The sequence below is a fragment of the Zingiber officinale genome, chromosome 7B (genome assembly GCF_018446385.1).
Source record: "Zingiber officinale cultivar Zhangliang chromosome 7B, Zo_v1.1, whole genome shotgun sequence".
Classification (NCBI taxonomy): domain Eukaryota; kingdom Viridiplantae; phylum Streptophyta; class Magnoliopsida; order Zingiberales; family Zingiberaceae; genus Zingiber; species Zingiber officinale.
Genome location: NC_055999.1, coordinates 43,860,417 through 43,873,923, shown reverse-complemented (window position 1 = coordinate 43,873,923; position 13,507 = coordinate 43,860,417). Strand labels below are relative to the sequence as shown.

Here is a 13,507-nt window from a genome sequence, read left to right as displayed (position 1 = left end):
CAACTGAAATGAAATCAGGAGATAACTGTACTAACTGGAATCAAGGTACAAAGGTAACAGGTCGTCAGATCGAAGAAATCATAATCCTGTATGCATGTCAATCAAATGCATCCATACAAATGCAGCATATAAGTGCAGCAATCACAACAATAAAATACAATAAATGCATATGCACTACAAGAAAATATGGCTTCAGAAACTGATTTTTGAAACGAAAATAAAATCTGTTTTAAATTTTAGTAAATTATAAACGGATTAGCTACGGAATTATTAATCCGTTCCACTTTTAAAAAAATAATATAGAAAAATATTTTTAAAACGGAATTTAAAATAAATTAGAAAAAAAATTTATAAATTATTTTTTATAAATAAAAATAAATACAGATTAATAACGAAATTAGATACCAAATCCTATTGGTTTATAAATCTATTTTAAACAGAAAAAAAAACAGTTTATAATTTATATAATTTAAGAAAAAAAATTATTAAGTAATTATAAATATATTTTATTTTAATTAATCAAAAACCAAACCCTATTCTAATATAAAAGTTTATGTTTTTTCTCCGCAATCCCGCACGGCTGCAAGCGTTATTTTCTTCTCCGGCTGCACCGGCTGCACGCAATCTTCTTCTCCGGTCCCAAATCAGGCACAGCTCTAAGGTAGGAATGGCTCTGAGGGGCAAGCGATCTTCTTCTCTGGTCCCAAATCACGCACGACTCTAAGGCACCCAACGCTCCGGCTTAAGGGGCTCGCGATCTTCTTCTCCGGAGTTCTTTCCACGATCCACCGAACAAGATCAAGTTTAGGTAATCCTAATCTTCTTCTCCATCCTTCTTCTTTGTCCTAGAACTGCAGCACTAGTTGTGTCCTACTCATGCGATCGAGGTCATTCGCATGACCTAACCGTGTGATGGTTGTCGCACGCGATGCCAATCGCTCGCACGACCTAATTGCGAGGTGGTTGCGCCTAGCCATTGCCGCAACCACCACATTGGTTGTAGCCTTGGTCATCTTGACTGCTGCCTTTCCACTACCGTAGCCTTGGTCTCGTTGTCACTGCACATTTTTTTCTACATATGCTGCTTTGTTTGCCCCGTATGCAAGATTAAACTCTACTGTTTTTTTTTATTTACTGTTTTATTAATAAAATTATTTTTTCAACCAGATATTATTATTGCAATGTTTTATTATTGTTGTTTTCTTGTTGTGCATACAAGTTGTTGTCTGATTGAAGCAATAACAAAACTTGATTGTCTAGGTTCCTATTTAGCTTAATTACGACCCAATTAGTCTTTTAATGTAATATGTGTTTTTAGAGAACGATTAGCTCTAGCTTATTTTGTTTATGAAAAATGTTTGTATATATTTTTTAAAATGAAGGAAATATGTCTACAAAATCAAAGGATGAGTTAAAAAAGTTTCTGCAGTAAAGGACCATAATAAATTTCATGAATCTCTGCCACCCTCTCACATGGTTAAAAAAAGTTAATAATTCACAAAAGATTGAATATTCATGCCGTGAAAACCGGAGCTCCAAAGTCATCTATGATTCACACTACAGATCACATCCTAGAGATGATACACTGAATTGTGGAAATTTTAGTAAAAATGATGAAGTATCTTTTGGACCAAGACAACCATTTGTCACTGAAACAGTGATGCCACAAACTTCTTCTCGTATGATTGTTAATACCAATGAAGTTGTGTGTGATTCTGTTGATAATCTTGCCAATGACATATTTTTAGATGCCCTTGATGATGATGAATTATTGCAGGTAGGATTTATCAATTTCTTTGTTTAGGGAGTTCTAATCTAAAATTCAGATATGGTTGTCTACTAGAGGCTTCATATAAATCATAGTTATTATAAATTTCAGAGTATTGATGTAGACCAAATAGTTATGGAACACTATCAAGTAACTGGCACACCAGAAGGTTCTGTATCTAAATAGGCACCTTTCACTCCAGTCTCTAGAAGTTACATAGGATGCCCTCGTGAAGACGCATTGCCACTGAAACTCATTACTGTCTCAACTGAACTTCTTGATAATGCTTCTGAGCTTAGTCCTGAACACTGCAAAAATCTTAATCAGGAGCGGTTTGTCCTTGTATACATGTACTTGAATGCTTTGTTACATGAGAACTCTTTTCTCCTTAATGAATATTTTTTGTTGCCCCTAATATTCGTGCCAGTTTACATCTCAAAAATAAGATTCAGCATCTTGAGAAAGACCTTTCCCTTTCAAATCAAGATGAAGAAAGACAGAGATCATCTTTCACGGCATCAACAACTACTTCAAGGAATTTTCAACTTGAGAGGCCCTCAAGTATGACAGATCCTGTCAACTTTAACTCCCAGGCTTACATAAGAAATGAACCAGGAGATACTATGACTTGGAGCTCACCTACTCCATCCTGTTATGCAAACCAGTTTGGGACTACATCTGCAGAAAGACAAGTATTTACTCCAAAGCTTCTTGACATTAATTACATTGAAGGATCTGGAGATAAAAAATGGAAAAGTTTAGACTTTCCATGGACAAAGAAACTTGAGGTGATTCCCTTTTAATTTCTCTGTGACTTTTCATCTTTATTATGTTTGGTACTATTGAGTTTTCCTTCTTCCTAGGCTAACAACAGAAAAGTGTTCGGTAATCACTCATTTCACCCCAATCAAAGAGAGGTGATCAATGCTACAATGAGTGGTTGTGATGTCTTTGTTTTAATGCCAACTGGTGGTGGAAAGAGTTTGACATACCAGGTATAATATCATTGTAGTCTATATACTTAATTTTGAATCTATTTTTCCTGTCTAATATGTACAAAAGTTTAGTCCCATTTTTCTTAATCCTCATTAGGGATTGTGATTCATATTTAAACTTTTATTGTTAAACCAATTTCTGCCATTCTAGGTAATATTATTTGAGAAGCATTACATAACTGCTATTTTGGAACTCATGTAGCACAAATATACTTTTCTTGGCTGGTTCTGTATATAGAAGTTTTGTTGCAGCTTCCTGCTCTCATCAGCTCTGGAGTAACATTAGTTGTCTATCCTCTTGTCTCACTCATTCAAGATCAAATTATGCATTTATTACAAGTACTATAGACAGTGTAATGAAGTTTCACTATTCATAAGTAAAATACTCTAAACTGAACTGTTTTACATGTTTTTTTTTAGCAGGCAAACATTCCTGCTACTTATCTTGGTGCCAATATTGAATGGGCTGAACAACAGGATATTTTTCGGGAAGTGATGTCTGATGTTTGCAAATACAAATTGCAGTATGTCACTCCAGAAAAAATTGCAAAGTAAGTTTTTTCTATACAACATAGGATTATCATATTGACATCATTAGCTGTTTCATAATTCAACTACTTAGGCAGTGGACAATGTATTATATGCACAAACAAAACCATTAATGCTATAAAAGTTAAAATGTAGGTGATTCCAACATTGTTTGATCCACTATTTTTGTCATTTAGTAGTCGAATCATTAAAGCTTTTTTTATCCTTACATACTTTTGGTACTAAAATAACTAAAAAATTTCCTCATCAAGTTGCAGCTATGGTGACATCCAAGGTAGGGAAATGCTATGCATTTACTGGCTTTGAAGCACTGAAGGAGTTGTTCCTTTTGAGGTAAGATGCCCTCCCTAAATGCACTTCTTTCTATTGTTTCATCCTCATGTTTCCATTACTTGGATCTATGGGTATATACCCTAGATTTATGTTAATATTTTAAAGACTAGCTCCAGTTTACAATAGACCAGATACCACATTATTCCAATAATTTAAACATCTGATAAATTTATTAAATATTTGACATTTAGATATACATTCAGTGTATCTTATTTGTTCTATTTTATATTGACATATATGATGTATAATTGTAGAAAAAAAAGATTTGGGATGAGATGTGGATGAATTTGAAGTTTTTGAACGAATGCATAAAAGAAAGCAAGGTACTGGAGAGTTTGTGGATAACAAATCGGCTCGAGTTAGTGTAAGTAAACATAATTAATTATTCATTGATTTTTTATTATCTTATATTAATTCTTGTTTATTTTTTTATTTGTTAAATTAATATAAACTATTGTAATATGGACAGGAACAATATAAAGAGAGACAAAATGTTGATGATCAGTCTACTCAGTCTTCATTCAATCTCAAGTCATGGTGATGTAGTGGAAGACCTATGCAAGGGGAGGGTGTACGGATTTGAATGCAATCAACACTTTAGAAGATCATACAATGGAAGTTCCAATGAAATGTGCTCCCATGAGAAGAACAAGAAATTATTTCAAGAAATTGAAGACGTGCGTGTTACTAGCAAGAGGATGGAGGAAGAAATTACTAAAAGCAAAAATAAATTGGAATTTGTTATCAAAGAAAATAGATAGATGGAAGAACAACTTATCCAGGAAGGTAGGCAAAGAGAAGAAAGTCTAAAGGAGATGGTTCGAAAAATGATTCAAGAGGTGGGATATACAAATCATTTATATCTAAGAGGATCTGGTCCCCGTGAGTGTTGTGATAAGTGAAATAAAGATTAAATTACTTTATCTTTGATTAATGGTTAAATGTATTTAGATTATATGAATATTTATTTATTTCAATATTAATTGTACGATACTTTTGCATTAAAATTAATTGTTTTAAATATTTTTAATTTATTTGAAATGTGTGATTGTTGAAAGTACTATGTAGATGAGAAATATAAAAATATAATATAATATAAATTTAGTAATAAATTTAAAAATGATTATATACAAATTTATAAATAAAATTATAAACAGATTTATAAACAGATTAAAATTATATTTGATATGTTATTTGAAACAGATTAATTACGGATTTAAAACAAAATTTGAGACAGAATTTATATACGAATTTATAAACAGAATTATAAATAAATTTATAAATAGATTAAAATTATATTTGTTATGTAATTTGAAACAGACTAATGACGAATTTAAAACAAAATTAGAAACGAAATTTTTATTTTTAATTAATTTCATTTGGTCAAAATAAAACAGATTCATAAACAATTTTTTAATCTGTTTTTGAAATTAGAGACAGAATATTCACTAACGGATATTTGAAACAGAATATTCCGTCTCAAATATCCTTTGGAGACGGAAAAATGACTTTCAAAGACAGAATTTTTCGTCTCTGAAGGCCTGTTTTCTTGTAGTGATGGTGACCGTGCACTCAGACATCACTGTTCCTGACAGTGACTGAGTGAATGGAATACTGTCGGAGTACTCCTATCCTCTGGCCCCAAATCATAAATGGGGGAGCTCAATGCTCTCATCTCCCGGTACACAATGACGGGGAGGAAAAATCTCTGCCGGCTACCACGCTGAGTCTCCTGACCAACGGAGCCAAACAGAGTCCACCATCTGCCGGCTACCACGCTGCTACACTAAATGCCAATGGAGCCAAACAGAGCGGAACTGACTGTCGGCTACCACGCTGAGTCTCCTGACCAACGGAGCCAAACAGCAGAACCGCCACACACCTGCCTGGTATACCACTAATCCATGGGTGGTGGTGGTGTGTGCAGTACATGTAACTGGCGATGGGCTCAACCATAGTGGAGCCGACAATCGCACAGCATGCAAACATGATGCATGATACTAAGATGGCAATCTCATGAATAGCATAGCAAGATCCATACATAAATAAAAGGTGTACCACAAGTCAATGTATCGGATGGAAGGTACACAAACAGATAGGGTGTCATATAAACCCTAGGTCCTGAACATGATGTATCATATGGTTGGGTCACTACCGAAAGCATGTATGGTCAGGTCAATAATAACATGCAGTGCATAATAAATAAACAAACAACATGTAACAGATCATGTAGTGACCAACCGAATCAAAAGGATAACACAATCATTGCTATATGTTAAACACTTTATTATGCATATCAAAAGACATAAGTCAAAGTACCCGCCTCCAATAAAATGGTCCAATCCGGTAATCAAGATACTCGTCGAGATACCGTCTCGCGTCAAAGTCCTGTGTCATAATATTTAGTTTAGTTAATTCTATCATGCATTCATTAACTAAACTAAATCCTAATCCATTGATCAATTAGGGTTAACTTCATTAACCCTAATTACACAATTAAATAAATTCCCAAACTAGGTTAACAATTATTGCTAACCCAACTAGCAATCATCTACAATGAAGATCAAATTTCTCCACAATACCTCAACCACCGTTGCTGTTGCTGCTGAAACAAGGACTACTTGATGTGGTTGCTGCTGGAAATCTAGAACAAACCACAGCACACTACACAAGTCGGACACTTCACTGCTCAAAGCAACAAAAAGGATCAAGCAGTCACCACACAAGAATCAAGTACCCAATTCACTAATTAGGGCAACTCCCTTACCTCTAAGATCACCACTCTGCTGTAAAGAAGAGAGGGGCACCGGCAGTGGATGAACTAGGGCACAACAGCAACACAGAGAGAAGAAATCCACCGACTGGTCCAAGCAAGGCCAAGAACTGAGATCATTAACACAGATCAAGCCATAACCCAAATTCCACACCTCACAACTTACCTCCAAAACCAACTAAGGCTTGGCTGTACCTGATGGCCGGCGACAGTGAGGGGAAGAGACGTCGACGCTCAGTGGCTGGCACAGAGGAGGAAACAGTGATGGTGAACAACACACAGAGGAGTCGGCCGGAGAACTAGGGTTGAGATGGCGATGTGTGGCTCGAAAACTAGGGCTCGGCGGTGATTCAGGGATCTCGGTGGTAAGGAGGTGACGAGGGTAGAGGAAAGGAGAGCACTGCAGGAGATCGGCACTAGGGCACAGGATGGCCGGCGCTGCTTCGGTCCAGAGAAGGCAGCAACAAGGAATCGACGGTGTCGTACGGGCACAAGCACAGAGAGAAGAAACACAAAGAGAAGAAGGCGTCGGCTTCTCCCTTGGTCCGGGCTTATGCACGAGTGGGAGAGGCGGTTGGTGCTCCGGCAGTTAGGGCTCAGAGAAGGTGCAGCGGCGTCTGGGAGAAAAGGGAAGAAATGCGGGGATGGCTCGGGTTCGGCGAGATGAGGAAATAAATAAAAAAAATAAAAAGAATTAAAAGAAAAGGAAATGTAAATATAAACATTTCCTCGCTTAAACGGATCGCCTAAACAGGCTTTCCCGGGCCCCGTTTTTATCCCCGTTAACTCGTCCATACGAGATCCGGAAAAATCCCGAAAAATTTTCAAAAATTTCGGAAAATTCCCTTATTAATATTGGCCTATTTTCGGTATTTTACATAAACATAATATTTTGAGTCCGGGTCTAACTTCGGATTTCGAACCAGAAACCCTAAGTCGAACCGATGCCTATTGTTCCCTCACCGGGGAACGCGTCCTCACCTACTCCACTCAGGAGAAATTACCTATTGCCAGTTGATCCTCCAGACTAACTGGACTTTTGCTCAGCGCCCAAAGCTCCAGGACTTTCCGCTAGATGTCCGCTCCATGACCCACCCAGTCTTTCACCTGGTTCACGACACCAGGACTTTCCACCTAGAGTCCTCGACTCTAGGACTTTTGCCTGATGCCCTCGACCAACCAAGACTTCCCGCCTTGGGTTACCACCCCCTAGGACCTAGGGTTACCTCCCCCTAGGGTTTTCCACTTACCTAACCGAAACTAGGACTTTTGCCTAAGTACACTTAGGACTTTCCTGAAAGCTCATTCAAATATTTTAGATAACAAACAAACTTAACTTTGAACCCTTTGCCATTATCAAAACTTAAGTTCGATCGTCGGATGCTTCCTACACAAATAGGGTTGGCTTCCCTTAAGGATGCGCAACTTTACTCACTAGGACTTCTATTGCCTGACTTCACTCACCAGGACTTCCACCACCTAGCTTCACTCATTAGGGTTCGACTTCACTCACCGGAACTTCCACTACCTTGCTTCACTCACTAGGGTCTAGCTTCACTCACCAAGACTTTCACTACTTACCTTCACTCACTAGGACTTCCACTACCTAGCTTCACTTGGTAGAATTCTCACTTACCTATCCTTTGGTTAGGACTTACCCTTGCTAGTCACACTACAAGAAAAAAGCTAAACAACAACGCTTTTTTGGCGTTGTCGTATGTACTTAAAAAGTGATGTTGTAGATGGTGTTGTAGAAAGTCATATCAAAGACAACGCTTTAAAAGCGTTGTGGTTGGTCACAAAGACAACGCTTTTTAAGCGTTGTCTTTTCGTTCTTAAAAAGCGTTGTTATAGATGCTGTTGTAAAAATGCACATATCAAAGACAACGCTTTAAAAGCGTTGTGGTTGGTCACAAAGACAACGTTTTTTAAGCGTTGTCTATTCGTTCTTAAAAAGCGTTGTTAAAGATGCTGTTGTAAAAATGCACATATCAAAGACAACGCTTTAAAAGCGTTGTGGTTGGTCTCAAAGACATTGTTTTTTAAGCGTTGTCTTTTATTACTTAAAAATGTTGTCTTTTTAAATTTATAAAAAATAGTGTTTTTCTTAATTAAATAGCAAAAATTATAAAAAATACTCAAAATTTACATATAATTGAATATCCACAACCACAATCATTTTTATAATAAGACTATTTAACAAATAAATAAAACTTTATATTATACAAACAAAATGTATACATATTGATCCACAAATTAAATTTGTATCATACAAGTTATCCTTAACTTCATGACAATAATTTTTCAAACACACAAGTTTTACAAAACCTCATCATTGACTAACCGCTGTTGTTGGTGTCCATCGCATGGAATTGCTTCTTTAAGTCCAGCAATCTCTTCTTCTGAAAGGCTTTCAGCTATCACTCTTAGAGCCATCTTCTTCAACTTGTCATCAGCACACCTGGGGTTGTAGGCAATCAAGAAATTTTGTATGAAAACTTTCATACATGTAAATCTCGTACTAAATAATATGTCAATGTTATATATACATGTAATTCATACCGTAAGTGTGTTTATATCATAACTGACAAGTTTTCTTTAGGGCCAACTTCTACTCAAGCTCTTTAAACACTGCATCAAAATAAAAAAATTGGCATTAGTTCTGTGCTAAATGAAAATCATATTTAGAGGAAAAAGCGGGAGTGCTGTAGATGGATATATTAACCAAGCATATTAATGTTTGACCTGTCTTTACAAGTTCTAAGCATATATATTAACCAAGCATATAACCTAAGAGGAATAAGTTACAAAATGCTACTTGATGTTTGACCTGTCTTTATTGGATTTTGCGGCCCCGGTCTTCTTGTAGCCAGGCACAATGTAATACTTGATGTTGACTCTACCTTTGCAGTTGTTTCGGCTTGAGGAGTGGCAAAGAATGGTGGAGTAGAGGATGGATTTTAGGTATTCATCCGTGCCATCGAGGAAATGACTCCAGTAGGTGACTAGCATGTTGACCAGGGCATGCTTGGAGAAGATGACTTGTTTCAGAAGCTTTTTAGATCAAAGATACGAAGTGCATTGTTATAAAACTAGATGCACGAACACTTGCTTATACGGTTCTTGAAATAAAATACATTCGTAACCGTCACTAGCCCAAGCTCAATAAGGAAAATTCACGGTAAATGTGCATAGTATACCTCAGATACTGCAGATGATAGGGAAGGCCAAAAGATAGTTTGACGCAAATATTGAGATTGCCCAAGCCAATCCATGGTACTAATCCTGACAGCTCCTCCAAATCGCACTGACTTGATTGTGTCCACCCATCCTTGTTCATCAGCTTGGAACCTTTGAAATGAAAGCTGCATTGGGTACATGGAAAAAACAACAAAAAGGGAGGATAAATGATAGCCACCAACCTAATTGTTCACAAATATCTGTATAAGTTATTAAGGGTGTTCATAGAAGTTGATCCTTTAGCCGTGTCTGTTAGATGGTCAAATCTAGGCGCCAACTCAAAAATGTTGGCGTCCAAGTGTTAGTGTTCAACTACTTCTGATTTTCTTCATCTTTGAATTGTTAAATACATAGGGTATTTATAGGAATACTCAAGATGTATCTAAATAAATACATGAACCAATATTAAATGACATACATTCATCATCCGAAGAGTCATTCATGAATCCTCCAATATTCATGCTCCAGATGACCATACATTAGATTATAAGTCCAATTAATTTGATTGCAAGGTTGTAAACAGTCCTTGAGGGCTATTGATAGTGATTCCAGTACGTACTGGAAAATAATGGAACAAACCTATGAAACAACTATCAAGGGATTCACTTCAACTTTCCTAAACCAAAGAAGAAACAGATGGATTACAAAAGAAAACAATTTGCACCATCAAACTGAAACTTATAATAAGCCTTAATAAATTAATGAAAAAAGAATTGTTTAGAAGTTCACTGAGAAACATATGAAAATACAACAAATGCAACTGCAAAAAAAAAATAAAAAACTAGTATCCAATTAACTTTTTTTTATACTTTCAGATCAAAAGGTCAAATTTATATACTTTGGTTCATGTTCAAGCAAGAGGATAACAATCTCATCGACAGTTAGTATTTCCTTTTAATATAGAACACTAAAAAGAAGGAATATCAATGATGAAACAAACCTGAAAATGCGAGCTACTGAGGCAGCGAGCAATCTGCTTGAACAAGGTAATCATGCAGCGTTGGAACTCTGTCGTGAGCATCAAAGACCAAATATTACCAAATATTAAGATCACTGACAAACCAAATAATACCTTATTTTTAACAGCTATCTAGAGGATCTGGCTTTTTGACTTGAAGTTGGTTCAAAGAAGACAAATCAAATATACAAATACTAAGATGAAAGCATAATGAAGTAGTTAACTTTTTCTACTTTACCTGATTATAAGATCTACAGCTTCTTGCTCAATATTTTGCTGCACGAGTAATTATTAGAAAAACAAACCCAATAGTGGAACAAAAGCTAGATAAAGAAACTAGATAATTTACATTGACAGAACTTTACAGAATAACATATAATACAGTGCTTTGTACTTGCATATTAATCCAGAAAACATCCTTTCACCTAAGTGACAATTTTTCCAAAACATCATCATTCACAAAACATCATCATTCACTAAAAATTTTCACAAGTTTTTAAACTTCAGTGACAACTTTTCTTTGGGGTCAACTGCTCAAGGTCGATCTGGTAACTATGCACTGCATCAAAAAAATTGGCATTAACTATGATTCCACCAAAAAAAACCACCATTCCATGAACTTAAATCTAAATAGAATTATGGCAACTATCATTCCATACCTATTCATAAATATGATCTTGTATGCACTCCGCCAACTCGGACCGAACCTCATCAATTTGTTCACGAGAGTACCCTATTTTTGTGAACTGTGAGCATACACAATTTATGTTAATGGAAAAAATAATCAACACTGATCACTTTGCAATTTTAAATAGTTTATGTCAAATAATTTGAGATAAGCTAAATAATGTTACTATTGATTGCAGCGAATCTCTCTCAATAGTCTCAACTTCTTCAATAATTTCTCTCATAAATCGCATCACAAAAAAATCACATTGTTTCGCATCCGGTTGTTGAGGAGCCTATATATAGTAATTAGAGTCAAATTGTTAATGAAAATTATACACATTACAATATATGTTAAACAAAAGTACACATACCTTAACTACTTCCCACTTAACATTTTTCCTACCTTTCCTTCCCTTGGTTGAATTAAACAATTTTAAGGCCCTTCATACGTTAAGAATATTTGTTAAATAAGATTTTTATTATAATAAATATTTACTAAAAGAAATCTGAACTCACATTTCCATTACGTATTTTGAATCATCATCGCGAATGCGGCAACTTAGGGAATCCAGCAGGTAAATAGCATCCTTGTAAGGTTCAATAACACTAAGATTCCAATGGAAACTAGGCAAATACATAGGATTAGATCATAAAATTGAATAAATTATCGAAAGGAAGCAATTGAAAGTGATGTTTTACTTCTTGCTTACCCGACATTACATGGCACTAACACTAGTTGATCTGTTGATGCACTTGTCAGCTTATCTGCTAAAAGAGTTGCCCTTTGATTCAGGGTTTCAAGCTTAACTGATTTGTCTTGTGCCGTTTTTGCCAGATATGGGAGTTTGTGAGGATTCATAAATCTGAATTTCTTTGTCTTGGTATCTTTCACCATCTTTTTATACAGACACCTATCATTGCAAAGAAAAAAATATTTAGATACTAAATAATAAAATTTAGATACAAAACACTCATAATAAGTTGGAAAAAATAATGATCACTCATAACACTAAGTTATGGCTGATGATAGTAACATCCATACATGAGAACTTACTATGAACAGTCTTGCATATTAAACATACCAGAAATGTATACATGCAAATTCTTTTATTTCTTGAGGACAAGCACATTTAAGATACTTAAAAATATACAAGAAAAAAGATATGAGCAAAGTACTTCCTGTCTAGAAGAACAAATGGCAGAAGGCAAACATTAAGGGCCGGTTGAAAATGAATGAGCTATATTTATGTAAAGTGTACCACATCAATTGATATTAGTAAACCTCTCAATAGAAATGATGAACTATTAACTTAATGAGAATAACATGGTATGAGAAAATTACTAGAAGTTGAATTTTTCAAGAGTAAACTTGTTCACACAACAATATTAGTAAACTTCTTGCAGTTCAAATCAGGGATTTTCTGTCTTGCTAGATATTAGAATTTCCCAACAAACATAAAGCAATGCAGTAATTTCCCAGCATAAGTAAAGCAATGCAGTTGCAACTGAGAAAATAATATTTAGATACTAAATAATAAAATTTAGATACAAAACAATCATGTGGATTAAAAAATAATGATCACTCATAATAAGTTGGTGAAATTGTAACAATAAACCATAATAAGTTGCTAAAATTGGGAAGCAAACATGTGATGAAAAAGTTGCTGAAATTGCTTAAATAAACTTACTTACCATATGTAGGCAACGATCAAATTTCCTGAAATTGACTCCAAATGATACAAAGAATTGATGTCCTCAAGGTCAAGAAAAAGTTCACAATCTTCATCAAACACTTCATTATCTAAGCACATTGATATACATTTTCCTCCATCTAGAGCATGCTATAGAAACCTAGATACAAGGTCAAGAATGTTTCAAACCTGGTTGATTTATCTGCATCTGTTCTATAGAAACTCTAGCTATCACCTCTAAGTTCTCAATGCATTCACCATTAATTGATTGCAGCAAAAGGAAACCACTGCATTTAATAGACTTTTCGACTTGATCTCTTCTCCAAGTAAGAACATTTCAAACCTAGATACCTAGTAAATCCACATCTGTTCTATATAAACCCGTCACCTCTAAGCTCTCAATGCATTCATTCACCATTTACTTCCTCAATACATGCTCTAGTACTGAGAATTCAAGCTATGCAAGGAATGGCTGTTAAACTCCTCATTGCACTGCTTGCCTTGGCTTCCTCACGCAAAGGGTATGCATGC

At 35.4% G+C, this 13,507-nt stretch overlaps 1 protein-coding gene across 4 annotated transcripts; it reads left to right on the top strand.

Moving 5' to 3' along the window:
* The first annotated feature begins 584 nt into the window (after window positions 1–584).
* On the top strand, window positions 585–3,645 carry LOC122005712 (ATP-dependent DNA helicase Q-like 4A). 4 transcript variants are annotated; one of them, XM_042560850.1, is made up of 6 exons: window positions 1,728–1,777; window positions 1,880–2,100; window positions 2,196–2,556; window positions 2,632–2,763; window positions 3,187–3,314; window positions 3,564–3,645. In XM_042560850.1, the coding sequence occupies exons 3-6, from the start codon at window positions 2,332–2,334 to the stop codon at window positions 3,616–3,618; spliced, it is 540 nt and encodes a 179-aa protein (XP_042416784.1). In that variant the 5' UTR covers window positions 1,728–1,777; window positions 1,880–2,100; window positions 2,196–2,331; the 3' UTR covers window positions 3,619–3,645. The 4 variants fall into 4 exon arrangements, with proteins under 4 accessions (XP_042416782.1, XP_042416785.1, XP_042416783.1 ...); XM_042560848.1 differs by lacking the exons at window positions 1,728–1,777; window positions 1,880–2,100 and adding an exon at window positions 585–808; XM_042560851.1 differs by lacking the exons at window positions 1,728–1,777; window positions 1,880–2,100 and adding an exon at window positions 586–808 and having other exon boundaries at window positions 3,570–3,645.
* The last annotated feature ends 9,862 nt before the right edge of the window (window positions 3,646–13,507 follow it).